We start from the raw sequence: 22,768 nt of genomic DNA, 5'->3' as shown, positions 1-22,768 counted from the left end.
GAGGTATATTTTTAAGGAGCAACATTAAAAGCCATGAAAAATTATATTATTTGCAAACCACTCTTAGGAGCAGGAAAACTGTAAAGCTATCGAGAAGAACATTCTGCTAGGAAGGATCTCTCCACTCACCCTATGATTACTGTGATAAACGTGGGCACAATAACCTCAGTTTTCTCTCAGTAGATCAGATCTCACTATTAAAGGTCATATTTATTAGATTCATTAACTGTGACATGTTTTTTCATGCTTTATGCATCCAAAATGATTGTTTCTCTGAATTATTAATATTAATAATAATGAAATACTCATCATTGTGACTTTTTAAATTCCATTATTCATCTGATGATGTTTAGGTGAGAAAGGGAAAGATTGCCCTTGCATTGTCAGACCTCGTGGTTTATACCAAATCTCAGAAGTTTGTGAGCTTTGAGCATTCCCTGCAGCATCAGCAGTGTTATGAAAATAATTCAATTGGAGAGAGTGCAGCACGAAAACTTTTAAGATCTTCAGGTAATTTCTTTGGAGTCAATCAGTTAAAAGTTACATTGGTGCTATGATTGCTTCACTGCTTAGGCATTGAAGGGTTAAAATTTCATGAAACACCTGCTGTCTGATTTTATTTGGTTCTTTGTATAACACTGTTTTAGATATGTCCTTTGCATAATATTTTTATTTCTGTTGGCTTTGGGAGGAAAACTGAAATTCAACTTTGCTTTAATTCCGTGTATTTTTATAAGAACAAATATTAACACAGTCTAAAAAATGTACGTCTGCCTTTCGATTCATTGTTTTCTGCATCAAGTAATTTAGGAATTGCAGTCAGCACTTGAAAAAGCGTGGAATAAATTTCACCACCTCCCTCCCCACCCCCATGTCTGGGCTGAGAACTGAGCGGAGTTGGCTCGGCAGTCGCCTGGCTTTGGTGACAAGTGCAGATAAGAGAGTCCTCATTAATGGGATGGATAAACCCCAGAGCAGGCAGCTTGCTCCACTGGAGCAGACCTTCCATCCCAGCCAAACTGAATTATCCAAACCATTCTGGGCTGGAGCAGCTCCATTTGGTGCAGCCTCTGCTGTTTGAGCTCCAGCTGCCTGCAGAGAGCCCCGAGGGAGCGTTAAAAGCAGAGATCACCGAGCATGACAGTGACAATGACAATGAAGGCTGCCACATGCCCACTCACTTTGTGGAGGTGATTCAGTGGCTGGCTGTTGCTAAAGGACACAAAATGATTCACATGAACACTTTCCAGTGGTAGAACAGGAAAGAAGGAACTTTATTTTCTGACCCCAGTATTTATAGATTCTCAACAATGACCAGGGATTGGATAATTAAGTTACACCTTCCCAAGCACACTGGTCGTGTGAAACGTCCATCAAAAGATGTTTCTTAGAAGGAATGTGATAAACAACTTCTGTTTATAGAACTTCCATGGGAAAGTAACTAAAACTATGAAAACATTATCAGGTTTTAGTTTTCAGGGCAGCAGCTGGCGAGGTGAATGATGCTGAACAGTGTCACAAAGTAGGATTTTCCAGCCACTGAGTCCTCTCTCTGGTTCCTCCAGCACTCTAGGAGATAGAAAAGTAGCTCTAGAACCTCTCCTCCCCCTCAATAAAACCACCCCCAAACAACAAAGCAAACCAAACTCTACCAAACAAAACCGCTAAACAAACAAAAAATGAGGTGAGAGGAAAATGGAGATCAGAGAGATGACCCTGGAAATGTAGATTTTTGTTTAATCACTAAAAAGGAATCGTGCAGATAGAAGTCATCTGAAGTTTCCCACATCCCTGCAGTCAATGCTTACATATGAGAAAGGAGGGAACACTGCCAGCAGAAGGAAAAACAATGTACATGATAGTTATCTTCTGAGGCTTATATAACAAGAATTTCAGTGGCTTTTGAAAACGTGCTCTTCCCTGGTCCTAATATTATTTAGCCATTTTATTTAAACCTCCAAACAACAAACAAGCCAAGATCATCTAAAGATGATTTTTTTTCCCTTTTTTTTTTCATTTTGAGCTATTATAGAAGGGGGAAACTTTTGTGCAGTTTCCTGTGTCTCAGTTTCCCATGAGAATACAGTAGGCTTTAGTGTAGAAATCATAAGGTTACCCTGCAAAAAGGTGAAGAAACAGAATATTTCAGTGAAGGGATGGTTTTTGGATAATGAACTTCTTACAAAGGAATATATATTTCTTTATACAGGAATACTGTCAGATTCAAATACACACAAAATATTAAGGTTTAAAAATTAATTATTAAATGAACAAATGAATATATTTCAAAATAAAATGATGTTAAAATAGAATAAATTGGCATAATATTGTGTAAAAATATTGCTGGATCAAATTACTGTATTTTTATTATTTGTTCAAATAGGATTTCTTTAATAACAAAGGTTTTCTTACCAAGATTTTATCCTTCTGTTTATCAGCTAAAGAGTTTATTTCACATACTACAAGATTTATTACAAGAATTTACCCCAAGGGAACAAGAATGAGCTCGTCAAATTATAATCCTCAGGAGTTCTGGAATGTAGGGTGTCAGATGGGTATGTATCCTTGCAGAAACTATTGCATTCTAGGCTTTACAGATAAAGGAGTTTCTTGCTTCCTATAGTATTTTGGTGTTATGTAGGTTACGTATTTTCCCCCAGTGGCATTATTTTAATTTTTGTTGTATAAAATTTTCCTTCAACCCACATATTCCACCAGTTTTTTCTCACTAGTAATTGTAAATATCACTTTGTGTTAAATAGCTGTTTCCTATGCCAGATATTCCATTTATTCTATTTTATTAATCTCTTTAAACTACCTCTTTGAATTGGATATTAAGAAAATCACTAATAACAAGCTCAGCATTTTTAAGTTTCCATTACTCAGCAATGCAAGTTTCTTCTGAAGGGTCTGTGGGTTTTCAGTGGCACTCTGTGACTTGCTTAGGTGCAGATGTGAGCACAACAATTGATAGTAGTGCCAAAAATTCCCAGAACAGGATATGCTACACAAGGCAGCACTCAAACATTCCTGGTCAGCACAACATCCAGAGACAGCTGGGAGCTGCTGGGAGTCTCCAGTCTTTATTCAGATGAACATACATGTAGAATTTTAATTTCCAGTACAAAACATATTCGTTTCCTGGGCAACAAAAAAAAGTGGTAACTTCTGCTTCTTCATTGAAAGTTATTTATTTGAATTTTTTCAAAATAAGCATGGCATGACTTCTGTACCCAGCAGGCTTTGGAAAACCTCTCACCTGTAAGCATTTTGTCCTTTTTAATGGCTTTAGAGACAATTTTACCTTCACGTGTTTATTCTTCAGTTTAAAAGATTCTCAGTTCCAGAACATATTTCTATGTTTGCCTGCTAAATTTTCTTCAGCCCTAGGTAAAGTAGAGCAGAATAGTTTTTGTACCCAGGTATATATTCTGTCTTTGAGTCTTTGCCAAGGCCACCTGAGGGAGACTGTGGGGTGAGCAGGGCACTTTGCCTTAGGCTCTCCGTTTTGAGAGGTGAGAGGTGTGGATTCACCTTGTTATGTTGAAATACACACTCATCCAAGGACAGGCACAGATTTCATTCTGTCTGTAGGGCCCTGGAGCTTATGTCACCCTTGTTCCAGGCTTCCTTTTCCACTTGTTTCCTTTCTCAGCTCTCCATATATCTTCTGTGACAAGTTACTTTCTCCATCCTGACTGTTATTTTACATAACTACATAAGGAGTACAAAAATTACTATTTAGTATAAATTTGACTTGCTTCTATGTCCTCATAAATGCTTATTTGCAGTACAGATTTGGACTTGTGCTGGACTATCCAAGTATCTTCTCATCACCATACTGTGTGAAATTGGTTTGATTATGTTGTGTCCTTGTGGTTCATCCACACTTAGTGCCATGTCTGGATTATTTACCCGGGGTGCTGCCCTCCCTGTGTGCTATCATTGCTATCTAAACTATACATTGCCATTAAAAACTAGGAAGTTTGTTTCATTCTTAGAGAAAGCACTCGCCAGAGGTCCTTAATTTAAAATTGAATTAATCTCCCAGTCTTATCATACTGCAATTTACTAGTTTTCTTTCTAGCCTGTGAATCTCCACACTTATCTCTGCAAAGGATAGCCATTTGTTAGATCACAGACAGCGCCAAAATCTTTCAAAATTACTACACTGGCTGTTTACTCAGAGTGTGCCTTAATGAGAAGTCAGTCTAAACATTAATATGCAAAACATATGACTTTTGGTGCATAGGGGGTTTGGGCCCCTTCCTGGAAGAATTAAAAATCTGCAGGAAGTGGTTAGATTTGCCCTCTTGGTCACTTCATTTGCATCTTCACTTAAAAACCCCTCTATTTTTCACATGGGAATAGGCTGATTAAAAACAATTCTCCACATACATTATTTCCAAGCTATGTTAGATCTATTAATTCCCTAATCTGCTTTAGATAGCTGTTTGGCAGAAATATAGCAGCTCTTCACAATGCAACTCCCAAAGTGAGGGTATCTCAGTGAATCTTCTGCTGATGTCCTTTCACTGATTTAACACAGACTTTTGATTTTTATATCTGTCCCATGTCTGTATAATTCACACACCCCTCCTGTCTGCCTGCCTTTGTGCTTTACACCCCATGCACAGAAGTGAATCCTCTAGATCCCTTTTGCAATTCCCTGAAACTCTTCAAAGGACTCTTGGATTTCTCTTTGCCACCTATTCCCCTTCTTAACTCCCTTCTCCTCCCCACACCTGCAAGCTTACATTCCTTTAACATCCATAACCTTTCTGGCTGGGCAAAGAAAATATATTAGGTTTTGTTCAAACCTACACATAACACTGCCTTCCAGGCCTCTGCATCTTGTAATTATGAGAACTGAGTTACTCCTTCACTTCCCTTAGTGATTGACTCAAAACAGTGCTTTCTTCTGTACCTTGCCAGCAATTTTCTCTGAATTGCTTGGAACATATTAACTTGGAGCAGCCTGGCACTCAGCTAAAGCAGGATGAAATGGTCCAACAGGCTCAAGACTTTTTGGGGCTGAGGACAAGACATGTAATTGTGTAAACCTAATTTCCAGAGGAAGGCAAGTTAAAAAGCTCAGTAAAAAGTACAGAGTTTCCACAAAATAGCTTTTGGATATCACTGTGTACTCCCTGTCCATTCTCTGAAAACTGAGACTCACAAGAACAGGAGGTTTTGGGAAAAAAGAGGTCTTATGGAGAAAAACCCTCACTTTTCATAGTCTGTGAAAATTAGTATGCCTCCTGCATACAACTGCAGTGAGGCACTGGAAAGAACTGGTTTGATGTATCCATGTCTCCTTTTTATTTAGGAAATAAAATGAAATGGAAAGATTTATGCAGGGAAATAAAATTCAGGACATTTATTTAAATAAACTGATATCAGTTGTTTTATATAGACTGAAAAAAACAACAAAAATCCAAAATGAAAGAAAGCCTTGGTGAAAATCATAATAAAAAAAGACTTAAATAACCTTTTGAATGTGGCATTTGGAAATGTTCTACATGTACCAAAGCACTCTGCAGGAATGACCAAAACATGCCATAACTTACAGGAGAAAACCATGGTGTTGTAGGTAGAGAATTTTATTTCAGAATATCTCATATGTGCTTTTTGGGGTGTGCATAAATTTATATGCTGCTGTGAAAGTTGTACTTGTATGATGGGTTTTTTACTTTCTGTAGGTTTTATTTTGGACTGTGACACTGAAATGCAGCTTGGCAATTTTGTCACATCTGTTTTGTGGTTCAGTCTTGTGTGCAATAATATGACAAAATATGGTAAAAAATGATGCATGAAAAGAGGAGTGATAAGGAGCTCTCTAACTAGTTCTGATTTTAACCTCTGAAGCAACCAAGGGAAAAGAAACCAACTAATTTTGATCTTGGTATGCCTCACCTGTGGAAATTAAAATGACTCAAACCCGACCCTGCTTGGGTTCTGTGTCAATAACTATATTATTGCTCTCTTCTACTGGTTTTAATAGTCCAGAAATGCCTCCTTAGGAAGTGAAACCTAGAGGACTAATTTTTTTTTAAATGTTTTCCCTTGAATTTCACTGATTTAGTCTTCACAAAGAGTGAAGTGGTACTGCTAATTCAGGTGTAGACACCTGCAAGATAGGTGGGATAATATGATTCAACATCTGAAGCTCTCCAAATGCACTCAACTTTCCTTTGGAATGGCTCCAAATGCTGGGAGTGGTTTTGAATGAAGGTTTTATGTCTCTTCTGCAGAAATGCTTCTACTGCCAGGTTTATGAAAAAGCTCTTGGGCTATTCTGCTTCTTTTTAGGCAGTTTTTGGTGTGTGTCATAGATACTGGAATTTCACTTTAAAGCAAAGAAACACTGAAATTCCATTTTATCAGTTTTTCCAGCTGTCTTCACTGCAGACAACCAATAGAATAGTAAATAATTTATGTGAAGTCTAATAAATTTTAAAGGAAGATGGGAAAAAATTGCAGGAACACAATTGTTTCTGAAGTAGTTGCTGATCTTGTTCTAAAACCTGTCAGTGACTCCAGACTAAAACAGGAGAGGGAAGCTGATAATATTCACTTTTCTGCCAAGAATCACAAGTTAAGTAAATTTTAAAAATTATTTTGGAAACGTTTCAGGTGTAAAATTGGTCAAATGACAACCAAAAATACTCAGACTTACACTGAAGTGTGACTTTCAGACTGACACATTAATTAGACAGCAAAAATCAATTTAGATTTTTAGATCTGATAATTTATCAGAAATGCTTTAGGTACTTTTCCCATGAGAATCTCACAAGAGAGGATCTCTACTTAAACCCTTTGCAGATTTACTTGGACAATGGAGGACTCTTAATCACCTGACATCTCTTTTCCAGTAGGACCACTTGTAATGAAGTAGGAGCAATGTCAGCAGTTATGAACTGTGTGACTGGATTCTTCACATTTCTAATGACAGTGTCTTTAGAGCCACAGTATTAAACTGGCCCAAAGACCATACAAAAAAGACTGACTGCACATTTTAAGGATGTTATGTCATGCAGTTATGCATTTATTCAGCTCTCAGAGGAGCAGTCCCTCTTCCTACGGCAGAATCCCTCACATTGTAAGCCATAAATCAAGCTTCTGTAGAGTGAAAACAACCATTTCAAAATGTGCAGGTGAAAAATGAAGCCAGAAGTTATCATTAAGATTAATACAATTTGGAGTCTGTTAGGGAAGAGAAAAAATACAGTTTTACTGATTTTTTTTTTTTGCCAGGAAGAGAGGTGATACTTTTTATGCCAAAATGTATATTGTCCATATAAGCTTGCTCTGTGTTGTAGGAAAATCAATCATTATATATTTTATTTTGTTTATGGTAGAAAAAAAAGAGGTTTTTTTTCTTTATTTTTGGTCTAGTAGACCAAAGTCCTTGCTCATAAAGTTTGTGTGGGGTCTCACCTCTTCACGGGTTTATTCTCTTTCACTTTGAAGCTCTTCCCCCCTGTCCTGTTATGCCCCTGTAAATAGTCTCGCTCCATCTTTCCTGGACTTCTGAAATATTTCTGTAAATTTGGGCAGTGATGGATTGAGTGCAGCTGTGACCTGCATGTGAGAAGAAAGCCTAGACAGTCTGTGCCCAGCTTGGAGTGCTGGTGTGGAATGAAAGCAGTGGCTTCAAATCCAATCACATTGATCATCTCATAAGCAATGGCAACATTCCAGAGCATTAGGATACGCTCCTGTTTGCAATAGCATTTCCCAGGCTGGGTGGAATTCAGCTCAGATTTGGGATATCTGAGGCACAGATTTTCGTTGCATTCATTGTGAGTGGCCCACTTTAAGAGCACAGACAACTGGAAAGAGCTGAGAGCAAGACAAGAAGGCTGATAAAAGTGTGATCTATTACATCTCTTTAGATTCAAATGAGTGAGGTAAACCATGGGGATAGGAACATTGGCACTGTGAGTGCTTTCTGAATATGAGTTTTTTTGAAAGGGCATAAAATTGATACATTTTGAGATGCATTTTTAAATGGCATAAAATGCAATTAAGTAACTCATTTCAAGAAAAAATGGTGACAAATGTGTCCTTATCTATTTTAAAATCTTCCCATTTAAATGGGAAAATGCATTAAACCTTATGGTTGTGATGTAGCTGATAGAACCAGCAAGCAAAGAACAAAAAATAAAAAATTACAATTTAAAAGTCCCACTGGGAATATTAATGAGAGGCAGGATCAAAAGATGTGCAGTTTTCCTCAATGCCTTCAAATCACAGTCACAATTCTCATTTTGGTTTTACAAAGCTTTTGCTTTTAGTCCACAAATCAATTATGTCTTGAATGGTGGCACCTATCGAAGGTGCTGTGTATGAATATTTAGAGTGTCTTTAGTTCTGCAATTAGTGGTGGAACTGACTTCAGTTAACTGCTTGTGATACAGAGGTTTGGGGTCAAAAATAATATTCTTCTGTGTATTATGGATTGGCTCATTTTTTGGAGCTAGTCTATTTCCTAACCTCAATTTGCCATATGAAGTTATTTACACCTGGGGCTTACTGGGACTGCCATGGCAGCTTTGGTACTTTGCAAGATGATTTGAGTATTCAATACTCTGATCTGAAGGGGATTTAGCCTCATGGTTCTAGGAATAGTTAAATCTGTTTTAGGTGCAGGAATCACAGTGAAGAATTGCTTTGCTCAGGTTGTTCCCCAAGCCCATGTTTTGCTGTGCTGCTTTGATTTTGATGTCAATATTAAAATTCTTCTGGTGCTTAATGAAAGGACTGAGGAGAAAATTTAATGTACACCGTGTTCAACTTCAGATGCCTTTACTTCCCCATGAAAACCATGCATTAAGATTATGTACTGCTCAGATGGTTTCATTGCAAGCTCATTTGGGTTTGTTTCCAAAATAAACTGTCAGTTTAAATCTCTCTTCATACATGCATTATATTTATACTGTTTCATAAAACAAAAGTACAAAGAATATTATTGAACAGTTCTGCTCTTGAATTCACCAAAGCTAAAATGAAACACTGGGTAGAAGTTCAGGATTGTTTGCAGAAAGATATTGCTCAGCCCAAGCTGCTGGGCATAGCTTTTAGTTTATGATCCTTGCCATTTCTCAAGAAGTGTTAGGGCTATACTGCACCTGATTAAAAAGAAAAATTGTACATCAATGCACCATAAAGTAGTGCCCTGGGAGGCTCCAAGCAGCTATGAGCCCTGTAAACAGTTTTAGTAGAGGTTTGCATCTCAGAGAATATGACACAAAATCTCACATTTGCTTAATCACCTTAAAACTTGCAATACAAAGAAACCAGTAAGTAAATTAAAACTACTGTTCCATGCGTTTCTTAACTTGTTCTTAAGGTCAAATTAAATTAAGTGAAAACACAGTGCTGATGTTTAGAGATATCAACCCATAATAACATTGCCCTTCACTTGTGTTGCAAAAGTAATTTTCCTAATGTGATAAAATATAAAGTATTCTCGTTTGCTTGTTGCTGCTGTTACATCAGATTTTCCTGCTTAGTCGCCTATAAAGCTTGGTAAATTTAGCAATAGTCTCATTATGTGCAATCATGTAATTTGGTTCATCATGTGGAAGCTGCTATTTGAAGCTGACTGTTCGATGTGCCTAATTTCAGTTGCACTTTTAAACCCACGTATCCTGAAAGTGTGGCCTAGGACTCACCTGAGGACTGAGAGATCCTGGCTTATCTGTAGTTCAGACTTCCAGGGGCCACAGGGTTGCAGCTCCTGTAGCATCCTCTGCACAGCTTGATTCAGTGCATTAAAATATACAAGCATCATATAGCACCAAATTTGGGGCTGTTTCTGGATGATGGGTTGAGTCATAAAGAGAAAATTTTGAACCGCTGCCAAAACCATACCAAGAAAATACCAACCCTGTTTAAAAAAGGCAATGGTGGGCAATGGGCAATATGAACACTCTGAAGTTTGGTTTCTGTTGTTAAAGGTAAAACAAAATTCCTGTGTATATTAACATAAAATCATGTCTTTACATTAACACTTAGATCAAAGCAGGAGTGCATGTTGTGTTTTGTTTTTGAGGCTTTTTTTGTTTTGTTTGAGGTTTTTCTAGACAAGGTTTCCAGTTATTCCTACTTGCTGCATGTTGGTTCATGATGCAGAGTAATTTTAGCTAGCACAGATGGGATTCCTTTCAGATTAAACAGATGATGCACTCTGGGAGCACTTCATGTATTCCACCCATTCATTGGTTTTGAGACTACGGAACCAGAGCTCTTCAGAAGTAACCCCACCAAAAACATGTGTTTATATATCATATTATAAATATCAGGTCCATTGTACCAGCTGCTTCATTCCTATTTGTGTTGTTTGCTTCAGAATATTTTAAAATGATCATCAAAGCAGTGAAGGAATGAGTAATTTTTGCAGTGAAAACAATTTTGTGTGTTTTCCACTTGCAATAAGGATTTTTGCATTATGTCAAATGTTCATTCAATACATTCATATTATCTCCCAGGAAAATGTAATAAGGTCCTCTTTATGAATTATTATGGGTCACTTGAACTGCTTAAAGTCTTCTTTTTTCATTCCTACCAAACCATCCTTTTAAGTAAATGACTTCTTATCATTCTCTGTTTAACACATGTCATGGGTTCATAATGTCATAATTCATTGCTGATTTGACTTCTGCATTTTCTATTTGGAATGTGACAAGAAGCTCCAATGCACTGGAATAGGGGGAAATTTCATTAAACAGGTCTATTTCAATGTTGGCTTTATCTCATGAATTACAATATCCTGTTGATGAGAAGTGTGATATTTTATTATTGGTGCTGCAGCAAACTGAAAATGTTTTGAACTGCCAAGGAAAGGAAAAAATCTGTCAGGTGTATTCTTAGAATAATCACCAGTACCTGAGGATTAAGCTCCAAGAGAGTGTGTGCTCACATAAATTTAAGAACACTTTTAAAATTGCTTCTAGTTCTATAAATTTATATGTATTTTCACTGAGTATTCTAACTAAACTAAAGCTTCTTAATCTTCTGGGTGAGATGTTTTTGTGATGAATTCTGCACCATAACTAAGGTTAGATACAATCCTGAGGTTTTGACTTCTGCACCAGATCTTTGATAGCAGGTTTGGAGTGCAGGGTCTTGCTGCTGTAGAGAAACTAGGATGTGAATTCAGTTCTTGCAGAGAGAAGGATCTCTTATTTCATATTCTCCAAGGTCTAATTTAGAAAGAAAAGGGAAGAGAGGTATAGCAATGTAAAAAAGATCTATAGATTAGTTCTTAAAAGAGGGTGCAGTTCTAAAGAGTGTACTGTTTTTGTGCACAAATAATTCGTTATTGAGTATCACTTAATTTAAGGGAAATAACAGGATCCTACATATGAATTGAAAGATGTAGATATCTTAAGCTCATTTGAAATTTTTTTTAACTTTTTTTTATAAAATGTTATCAAATCTAATTCACTAAAATCAATACTGATATAATTTTACAGTGGCCTTAAACTTCCAAACACCGGGAACACAAATGGAATTGCAAGATGGAAAATTCCTGGACAATGGTGGTTGTGGCTATGTGCTGAAACCTGTATTCTTGAGGGATCGCAATACCACATTTACACCCCGAAATGTGGGAGGATACAGCAAACCAATGTCTCTGTCAATAAGGGTAAGATGACTGAAGTGTTGTTTTGTTCCATGAAAATGGGAAAGCAAATTTTATGTATTTCAGATGCAATTATTATCTAATTTTTTTCCCCATTTTATTCCTATTCCTGTTTGTTGGGAACTAATGTTTTGAACAAGATGGTAAAACTCTCACAGAGTATCAACTGCTGCTTGGGTGCTTTCCCATCTGTATTTCACTTATGCTTGCTAAAAATATGTAGGGGTTCAGAGCCTCCAGGAGACTGTAAAAATACATGATTTTTAAGGATGCTGTACAAATAAATATAAATAATGTAGCTGAAAAAGGGGCCAGACAATTGTGCATGTGGAAGCTGAACTGAAAACACAGAATTCAAATGTGCACTTTGGGTGTTATTTCTTTCACTATCAATAATACCACCTGTACTATTATAATGTTAATTGACAAATGGAAATTTTTAAAGATAAGATAGGAAGCTTTATGCTTCTTTTAAGTCTCATTATCTTTCTATGCATATATAAAAGACTATTTATAATCCTTAAATGGTATAAATAAGGGTGAAAGGAGGGATGAATTAGTAAGTCTTTGAATTATTTCTACTTCTCCCAAATTATAATGTGATTGACTTCCCAAAAATACTTGAAATGCATGCCATTTACAAATAAATGATTAGATAAGGCCTTTATTTTGAGGTCAAGTAGATTTGTTATAATTGTTCACTAATTAGAAAAGTCCCTTTTCCCAATGAAAAAGTAATATTTCTGATTACACAGAATACCACTTGCATAAATGCTATTTAATTAGCATATAATTAGTGTGTAATTGCTATTTTGTTTCTTTCAGAGTAATAAATAGCAGAGATAAAACAATAGTTAGTGACAATTATAAAATACTTACATAATGCACGCACCTAATCAAGAACATTCTAGTGTCCTGACAGTGAGCATACCAATTGTGAATAGACATTGCTGGATGATTTCAGGCAGCCAGGCAAATACATCACTTATTTTAGCCCTAATTTGTATGAAGCTGGAATTAGGATGAGGAGAAACCCTGAATTGTAATGCAGGAGACAGACAAAACCATTGTCAATGCAGAGGAAGTGTCTGAGTTTGGAAGGAGCTGGAGAAGAGAAAGGCTGTGTTTAAGATTGAGGACTTTAGACTGAGACTTCAGGCTGGATAGTGCGGGCTGCAGAGAGGCAATGGCATCCCACTGGCTGAGGGAATGAAGGGCACAGAGAGCCCCATTCATAGCCAGCAGCAAAAACCAGGAAATTGTGGTTGAAGACAAAAGCAATTTGGAGCAGGAGTCAAAGGAAAAGCAGCTTCTGCTGAAAAAGTTACTAACCAGATGAATGCAGAAATGACAACAGAAAGCAAAGATAGAAAACATCTAAAGGGCAAATCTCTCTGAACGAATGAATGAATGAACGAATGAAGAATAGAAAAATCACATAGGGCCTGATGTTACTGAATTCCTTATCCTTAACCCAATGTGCCACAATTCCCATCAAGAGGCATAGAGCCTTTGAAGCAGAAATAGGGATGTTCAAGGTGCTTCCTAAATTTTTACATCACTCTGTATGTCTGCTTCACCTTGGATGTCAAAAATTGATTTGATTTATGGATTTGGGTCATGGTGTGCTTGAAAGAACTCACTCTTTTCCCATGCCAGGGGAGGCTTAGGCTAGGTCTAGCAGTGGGTCATGCAGGCCTTGGCAATGGCCCTCAGGACATGGCAAGGAATCTCCCATGTCCTTAGTGGGCAGCCCATCAGTGATTGCAAAGATTCCTGGTGAAGGCAGCAGCAATTCCTTAGGAAGAAAGAGCATCAGTGTTTGCCAAGCCACTGCTCTTCAGTATTTCAGGCTAGAACTTCTCTGGGGGCAAGGTGCTACAAGCACTGGAAAATATCAAAGCAAAGTGTGGGATTTGTGGGTTTTGATTTTTGGGGTGGTTGACAGGGGAATAAGAATCTCTTATGATGCTTAGGCCTGAGACCAGGGTCAGGAGTCATATCTTTCACCTGGGCTTTCAGGCTTGTATATCTCTCTCAATACATGTTATATACTGATTCCTAAAAGGCTGATTACTGCACAGATGTTGACTCTTTCCTAGCTACCCTGAAATATAGATAAAAAGCAGACAAAGTTGTGACTTTCATAAATCCTGTCTTAGTCTGGGTGCCAGATTACAGGGCAGTCTGAGACAAAATTTCCTGGTTTTGGAAATTTTGGTCAAAACACATCAGGAAGCTCACTGAAGGAAGAGTTTTTGTCTAATACTAAGGAACACTGTGCAAGAGATGAGGCACAGGTGAGGCAGTCTGCTACATACCCTGTAGCACAATGCTGATGTCACGGTGGGTCTTGATGCTGATCCACTCCACACAGATTGGAATTCATGAGCTTGATAGCAGAAAATGTAAAAATCACTGTAGGCTGATTCCAATAGGATTATTTTGTACAGTAGCAAAATATAATTTTTATGTATAGCTATTGAATAAAAAAACCTGAAAATTATTGTTTAAAATATTATTTCAGTTATTTATTTATCTCTATATTTATTTATTTATAAAGAGGGTGGTGAAACACTGGCACAGGCAGCCCAGAGAGGTTATGTGTATCCCATCCCTCTAACCATTCAAGGTCAGTTTGGACTGGGCTCAGACCAATCTGATCTAGTTAAAACATGCTCCTAAACCACAATATTTCTAAAAAAAATTATATATATATATATAAGTAAATTAGATAGGAAGCACCATATTCTTGATTCCACTGTGTTTATTACACCAGTTTATGACTGGCATATACTTCAAGTAATTTCTTTTGAAAGCTATTTCTATTATGGTGACTATATGGCTGTGGTGAATTAGTTCATTCTTACAGTTATTTCAATATAACTTTAATTTTCCAGCTGATCAGTGGCCATCAATTACCACCCAGCAGCATCTCAAGGACAAACAAAGCTGACCCCATAGTGCAGATAGAAATCTATGGTGTACCAGAGGACCAAACAAGAAAGAAATCTAGTATTGTAAGAAGCAATGGTGAGCATCAGTCTGCTCCTCGAGGCTGTGAACAAAGCACAACAACATTTTATAAGGAAACACCAACTTTGCATCCCAAGGAGTTATAGAAAATGCAATTATTTCTCTCTAGACTAGGATTTCCTGGCACAAAATCTGTAGCAGAAGTTCATGCTGTGTGTGCCATTTTTCTAGACTGGTAGATTAAGGAAGCACAAACACACAGCTGGGAGCACTCCCCCTTTCTAAAGGAAGGTGGAATTTATTTTTTTTCACACTGCTGTGGGCTCATCCTGGACAGCAGCTCAGCTCCAAAGAGCTGCTTGCTTGTTCTCCTCTAGTTGGATGGGAAGAGGGCTGGAAAGGCCAAAATGAGAAAACCCTCGGGTAGAGAAGAAGACAGTTTGATAGATAAAGCAAAAGCTGCCCACACAAGCAAAGCAAAATAAGGAATTCATTCACCACTTCCCATGGGCAGGCAGGTGTAGAGCCATTCCCAGGGAAACAAGGCTTCATTTTGGAGCTCTGAGGTTACTTGGGAAGACAGACACTGCAATTCTGAATGCCCTCCCTTCCTCCTTCCCCCCAGCTGTGAGCATGACACCATTTGTAAGGAACATCCCCTTGGCCAGCTGGGGTCAGCTGTACCACTTGTGCCTCCTCCCAACTTCCTGGGTACCCCCAGCCCCCTCACTGGGATGGGGAGGCTGCTCTGCAGTGAGAAAGACAGAAATCTCGACACTGTGGAAGCCCTGTTCAGCAATAGCTCAAACACTGGGGTGTAATCAGTGCTGTTTGAGTCAAAAATCCAAAATGCAGCACCATAGGGGTTGACATGAAGAAAGTTAACCCTATCCCAGCCTTAACCACTTAACTTAACTTAATGACGAGGTTTTCTTAAGAAATTGCTGTAACTTCATCACTCGTCTCATTTGAAGTCTCTGGTAGGAGTAATCCCTTAATTGCTTGACAGGTGAAGTGTGTACTCTTTGTAGCTGTCTGTGAGCACTCCCTTATCTTTATAATACAGATCTTCTTGATGTCTCAGACTACAAGCTTTCTGTGATCTCATTTTGTCTGTGCCTCTGTCTTCTATGCTTCCTTTTTCTTTTTTATAGATAGCTGCTGTTTAAAATCAGCCCCTGAATTTCTTTTCCCTGTATGAACATTGCTAAAGACCAGGGAAACCCCTCCTGTTCCACATTCTCTTTTTGTATTTCTAGTCAAGTGAACGTTTTACTACCTGAATTTATTCATTTCCAACACTGTGAAAGGAGAAACTTTGGCAAAAGCATGAAACTGGTATGGTTATAGGAAAATTTAAGCTGAGCAGAAGTTCTTAACCTGGCTATCCTTGTCTCATTTTTCTCTCTTTTAAGGGATGACACCAACTATCTTAGGCTTTTGCCCCACTACAGTCAGTGGGAGTTTAGTTATTTGTTTAAATGGGCACAGATACCTAGGGTAAAAGAAACTCTTTACCAGTTCAAACTAGTGATAGCAGCTTAGTTTTAGAGTAGAAAAAAAATAAATCATATTTTAATCCTGTTTCTTTTCTCCTTTAATTAGCTTTGAGCCCTAAATGGAATGAAACATTCTCTTTTAACATCCAAGTTCCAGAACTGGCAATGATACGCTTCTGCGTTCAGGATGAGATTTCTCTGTGTAACAACGAATTCCTTGGCCAGTACACTTTACCTGTGATGAGCCTGAATACAGGTAATATTTTTATGTCAACCACCTATAACAGCTCAAAAAAATCTGCAACATTCCAGGCTTTTTTTGTTACTGTAGCATTGAGAGACTTCAGCACTATGTTTATTTTCTAGAGCACGATTTTGTAACAAAATGAATAAATGGCACTCTCTGTTTTTGAAATAAACATATTCTCTGAATGCAAATCCATGATGTTGAAATCAGAACAATATTAATGGCAGGTGATTATTCCCACTGCAGTGTTCCATTCTAGATGGAAACTGCTCAGGTGGTATTTTAATTCATTGCAAGAAGTGAGACTAGTCAGAGCTGCTATGAAGACAGTGGTTTTGTGCACTTAGATAAGTTCAAAACCCAATACCAAATTAAAACAAAATCAACCACCAAAACCCCCTCAGGTAACCTATCTGCAACTTTTCAGAGTGGAGCACAATGGTTAAAAATAGGGCAAAATATTCATGGTATTTTTCTTGCTGGAGTTTCTTTTGTTAAGCCAGTAGAGTTCCTGGAACTTTTGTAATGAAAAGGCTGCTCATAAAGAGCAGACACAGAAGCCAATAGGCCAAGGAGAAAGGCTTATGTAAAATGGCTGTTTACTACACTGGCTTTCCAAAGCCATTTCTGACAAAACAAACAGCTTTTATTAGTGAATAAAGACGGCAAGGCAAAACACTGGAGCTGGCAACAGGCACCACACCTTTTTTATTAAGCTTAACAGGATTTGAAATGGTGCATTTTTTTTCCCTCATGTTTGGAAGTCATAAAGCTGCTTGTGATTCTTAGTTGAGGCTGAGGAGTTATACAAGAAAAATGACATTACTCTTAGAGCTCAGTTGTTTTTCTACAACATGAATTTTTACACTGATAACCTTTTCGTTTCCTTTTATTTGTATACTTCAGGATAATGAAAGAACACTCAACCTAACAATTCACAATATCTGAGACAAATTCAAATATCAGGCACTGCTGCTTACAAGTACTTGCAAAATTATTGATTGAGGCTTTTTTAGATACAAATTTTCAGTGAGGCTTAATGTCTTTATAATTTTGGTTACAAATGAGGGATTCATATTTTGGAAAAGTAAGAGCAGTAGATTTCTGAGGAAACATTTTCAGTGCAATAATTAAAATTCTAGGGAGTGAGTCTAGGTACAAAAATTATAAATGATGCCAAACAAATTGCCCCAATCCCCACTTAACACAATATAAAAAAAGTAATTTGCTATCAGAATGCCCAGAGGCCATAAATAAAATGCTTCTAAGAGGTAAAGTGATAAATAATTTCAAAATTTATTACAATTTATTACAAGCATTCATTGCAATGCTTAACATTGAGATCTCTGAAAGCAGGTCTGGAACGATGGTTTTGCTTTAGGTACCCAAGTACTCTCTAAACAGTGAAATAGGAAAATAATGTTCTTGCAGAGGGAGTCACAACAAGCAGAAGACAAGGCAAGAACTGCCTAATATGCTGGAGAGTGAGCATGGATTTCAGTCTTAGTCTTCAGCATTCCAATTGCTTAAATCTGTACTACAGGACTGTCCCCAGGTCCCTAGGATTCATATCCCTGAGGTTTCCCTGAGGGCAAGTTGCTTCCAAAAGCTGAGCAGTGCTTACATCTTTTATTTTCTTTGACAGCCAGAGGGGCAAAGTTGTGCCATTTCCTCCCTCCTCTGCATTTTCTTTTGAAAGGATTCAAATCTATATCCACACTGCCTTCCTTTCCCCAGCAGCAGACTCCCAACTACCTGTAGACTCCACTGGGGAGGAATGCTCGCTGTCCAGCTGCAGCAGAATTTGATTTTCCATGTAGTGATTATGTAGCTATACTCAGAGGGGCTGAAATTGAGAAAAATTCTCTACCTGGGTGGTTAAAGGCAAATAGGAGGGGGGAGTCCTCTCTTACAGTCCCTGTGCCAATGAATCTGCCATGGTGAATACTAATACAGGACAGGAATTCAATTTTTAACTCTATTATCATGGGATCCAAGAGTAGTTAATCATTTAATGCAAATTGGGGCAATTTCAATAACAAAAAAGAAGTTTTACTTCTCTCAGGAAACTTTGTAGAATCTTCTGTAGGTAGGGGCTAGAACACAAGTCTTCAGAAATTAGTCTTAGTCTTTGAAGTGTATCTTTGGATAGGAAATCAACCAAGCCTTCCACATATTGTGTGCATGCCTTAAAAACTGATCTCAAATGTAAATTGCCTACAACCAGCTTTAATATTTGCTGCCTAGAATCTGAACCTTAAATACCAGAGGAACTTATGTGTAGTGTGACAGAACAAGGGGAAATGGCTCAAGCTGTGCCAGGGAAGGTTCAGTTGGACATCAGGGAGAATTTTGTCACTGGTAGGGTTGTCCATTATTAGAAAGAGCTGCTCAGACAGGAGGTGGAACCACCATCTCTGAAGGTGTTCAAGAAACAATTGGATGTGGCACTCAGTGCCATGCCCTGGTTCACAAGGAGGTGTTCAGTCAAAGGCTGGACTTGATGATCTTAGAGCTCTTTTCCAATCTAAACAATTCTATGATTCTGTATGAAAGAAGCAAGAAATTCCAAACCCAGGTAAATGTGGCTCCCAAAGACTCCACAGGCATCCACACACAGCTAAAGAGGGATTTTGAAAACTGCAGTTCAGAACATGGATACTTCTACAAAACAGACTTACTTAAATAGCTGGAATTATTTACATATATACATAGAAAAAACACAGAATTTTTTTTAACCATAAGTGACATTGTCACTTGTTATTAAATAAGGGACATTTAGTCATATAAAGCAGTACAGGCTGGGATTTTTAAGAAAAAGTTGTTTTGTTTTCTAAGCAGGTAAGTGAATTATGTTTGAAATTGAGAACTATGGCTTTTCCAAATGCTTCAATAACCAGATGAACACGTAGCTTCATGATGGCATGACCTATCTCTGATAAAGTGAATTACTCATATGAAATTAACTTTTTAAGAAGTCATGGTAGAAAGTCTTACACTTCACTTTTTTCTGCCTCAGCTGCACAGTGCATGGCTGCTGCAGCACCGTTCTGTAGGTGCTATCACTGCTGATTCACAAGTTCTTTCATTTGCTCTCAAAACAATGTGTGCAGCACATAACCTGGGATGTTACAATGTAAGTTTGCCCATGTTTAAATATCACTGGGCTGAAAGTCTTCCATTTGAAAAAATATCACATCCTGCAAAACACTGGGCTTTTTCACTCTGACACCAAAAATACCAGAATTGAAATACTATATATATATAAATGAGAAAAACCAGCACAAATGATATTCAGTTCTAGTATAATTTCATTTTATTTTAAAGATCTACTTACAGAATCATAAATTATGCCTTGTTTGCATTGGTGATCATAAAAACACTCCATCATAATATTTGTGCTTGTGGTTTATACGCTAATAAAGGTGTCATTATATTTACAGGTTACCGTAACATTCCATTGATATCCAAAGAAGGCATCAAGCTGGAACCTGCATCTTTGTTTGTTCACATCTGGTACTATTAGTGATATCTTTCTGCACAAGAAATCATTCTGGAGGATTGCCCCCTGCTCCAATAAAATAACATCTCTGGCTTCGCAACAGCCCCAGTGGCCTGATTCCCAGAGAGGCACATTCACAATGATTTTGTGAAGCCAGAGGGAATATTATGGAGGGGGTATCCCAAATAAGGGCTGCTGTCCTTGGCCCTACTGCTGTTTTTCTGTAGGAGAAGACTGGGTCTTAGAAAACCTAAGGAGCCTTGAGGTGCACAGGTCCATGGGACATGATGAGAAACATCCACAGGTCCTGAGGAAACTGGCCTGAGCCGCGATCCCTCACTTGGGAAGTCAGGGCAGGTTGGGGAAGTTCCCACTGATGGAAAAAGTGGAAACATAGCCCACATCTGCTATCAAAATCAGCGTTGAGGGAGGTGATTTTACCCTCCTAGTCTGCTCTCAGGAGGTCCCACTTGGGAAGTTGCATTTAGCTTTGGGGCCTCCAACACAAGAAAGAGGTTGATCTTTTGGAGAGAGTCTAGAGGAGGGTCATGAAAATGATCAGAGGTGTGGAGCACCTCTGCTGTGAGGAAAGGTTGAGAGAGTTGAAGCTGTTCAGCCTAGAGAAGAAAAGGCTCCAGGGAAACTTTATAGAACCTTCCAGTAGAAGGGTATGTAGCGATTGGAAAAGGGTGGATGGCTTTAAACTGAAAGATTAAACTGTAATTTACATTTAACTGTAAATTAAACTGTAAGTTTAACTGGGTATAAGGAAGAAATTATTTACTGTGAGGGTGGTGAGGCACTGGCACAGGTTTCCAGAGAAGTTGTGGACTCCTCATCCCTGGAAGAGTTCAAAACCAGTAGGATGGGGCTCTGAGCAACCTACAAAGTGTCTCTGGCCATGGCATGGGGTTGGAATGAGATGATCTTTAAAATCCCTTCCAACCCAAGACATTCTGTGATTCAATTATTCTATGAATGTTTAGAAACAATTAATAAACACTGAATGCTTTTGAATATTTTAAAAATTGAGTTAATGTCAGTTGAAGCTAATTTCAAATTTATGATTAATTATTGAGTGAGAATAATAATCCAATACATATAAGAGATCATGCTAATTTTTTAGGATATAAGCATGTGAATTTGGCATTTTTATTTGTATTGAACAACATCTCTTACCATTGTAGCTTTTCAAGGGGACAGGAAAAATTATACATACAATGTTCCCTTTAAATTTGGAAAAAGTGGGCTCTGACTGAATTATTCCTCTTTAGTGCCCACTGTCATTTTCTTACCTGAAAAAATAGTTTTCAGAAAAAAATTAAAATAATAAAAAAATCATATGCTAGTATTGGTACCTTTCCTTAGCTTAGTCTTGAATGTTCTGCTGCTAAAGCAAGATAAAAAAATTCATGGAGAGTTTGTAAAGAACCATATTCCTCATAGGAGCAGGGAGCTCAGGATACATCTTACCGGGAACTCAGAAAGTTGGAAACACAGTATTCCGAGGAGAACTGGAGAGTTTTAGAAAAATCAAGGGTTGATTATGTGTGTGAAATCTAGGAGGACAACTACTTGCTTAACATCAGTGTAGATCTTACCCATAAGACACAATTTTCCCATCTTCCTTTCAGAACTGAAGCATTGTTGACCTTCCACAGGACTACAGTTACACAACTAATGGCAGATTTGTCACTCAAATATGATTTTTTTTAAAAAAGGATGTTATATCAACAAGTTTCTTTAATACCAAATAATATTGCTTAAGTTTACAGACAGTTCTGATGATAGATTTTAATGCTCTTTTTCTTTATTGTTATTCTAATGCTCTTTCATTAAGTGTTGCTCTAAGATGGAAAATCAGGGCATGTGGTAAACAAGTGTTAGAAAATGTCACAGGAAATAACACTGTTAGAAAATTGCATTATAGTTTTAATAAGGAAACTGAGACAGTAGACTAAGAGGAATCTAAAATCAATACTGGAATGTAAGGTCAGGTGATTCCATAACTTTGTAAGCTGGTCTCAGTGTGTTTTCTGTGCTTGAATGACAAGGCACTTGATTTGTCTCCCATGAGACCCTATAGTACAAAAATGTTTGGTGTCCTGATCTTTGTAGTGATGATATTCTGTGTGCCAGCCAATATCCTTTGCATGTGGCGAATATTTTACAGTTTCTCACAGCTCTGAATAGATGAATAATATTAATATCCAAACAGAGTTCCCCTGACCTCCCCTTACTGAGGAGGAGCTTAGTACATCAGTTTGACTAGGGAAAGTATTTTTAGATAAAACCTGATCAAGTCCATTTGTTTGATGCTGAGAAAAACTCCAGCTTATTTTATTTCCTAACATTCCAAGTCCCACTTCAGGAGCTTTATACAACTTTCTATTCTGACGACTGCTGTGGGTGTCCTTTGGGAGAAGAAGGCAATTATCTTCACTTCTGGGATTATTACCCCTCTGTTGACCACTTTTCCACCTGGTACGACAAATGTCAGATCTGCCCAGTATAAGGGAACTTAAAATTTACAGCAGATCAGACCACAAATCAACACATCTCCTGTGCCTTAAAACTGTGCCCCTGGCCCTGGAAAGGTTTATTTACATGGTCAGTGGGTGTGTGCAAGAGTCTGGCAGTAATGGACAGCTCATTGTGGCTGCTCATATGCCAAATGCTTAAAGAGGTGTTTAAGTGCTTCCTCAAATTAGAGAAAAACAGGGCCCATAATTAGCATCTGTGAACTTAAAGGAACCACTCATGTTCATTATTTAATATATAAATACTCTAAATCTATTCAATGCATGTGTTGACTTGAACCCCTTATGCAGCATAGGAGTGCAATGTGGGAAGACTGCTGAACAAATATCTGTGGCATCATGAGCTTAAAT

The 22,768-nt window shown here is 37.8% G+C and overlaps 1 protein-coding gene across 1 annotated transcript in view; it reads left to right on the top strand.

Annotated features, from left to right (window-relative positions):
• The window catches only part of LOC131586104 (1-phosphatidylinositol 4,5-bisphosphate phosphodiesterase zeta-1-like), a 46,001-nt gene extending 25,522 nt beyond the window's left edge, over positions 1-20,479 (top strand). The window contains exons 8-13 of the mRNA XM_058852844.1: positions 354-510; positions 2,439-2,555; positions 11,484-11,656; positions 14,554-14,686; positions 16,235-16,384; positions 19,819-20,479. Of these exons, the coding sequence (XP_058708827.1) occupies positions 354-510; positions 2,439-2,555; positions 11,484-11,656; positions 14,554-14,686; positions 16,235-16,384; positions 19,819-19,901 (813 nt within the window). The 3' untranslated portion in view covers positions 19,902-20,479. The remainder of the gene's footprint in view (positions 1-353; positions 511-2,438; positions 2,556-11,483; positions 11,657-14,553; positions 14,687-16,234; positions 16,385-19,818) is intronic.
• The last annotated feature ends 2,289 nt before the right edge of the window (positions 20,480-22,768 follow it).

Source organism: Poecile atricapillus, chromosome 18 (assembly GCF_030490865.1).
Source record: "Poecile atricapillus isolate bPoeAtr1 chromosome 18, bPoeAtr1.hap1, whole genome shotgun sequence".
In the NCBI taxonomy this organism is placed as follows: Eukaryota; Metazoa; Chordata; class Aves; order Passeriformes; family Paridae; genus Poecile; species Poecile atricapillus.
The sequence above is the reverse complement of the archived record's forward strand: the minus strand, read 5'-3'. Positions and strand labels throughout refer to the sequence as shown.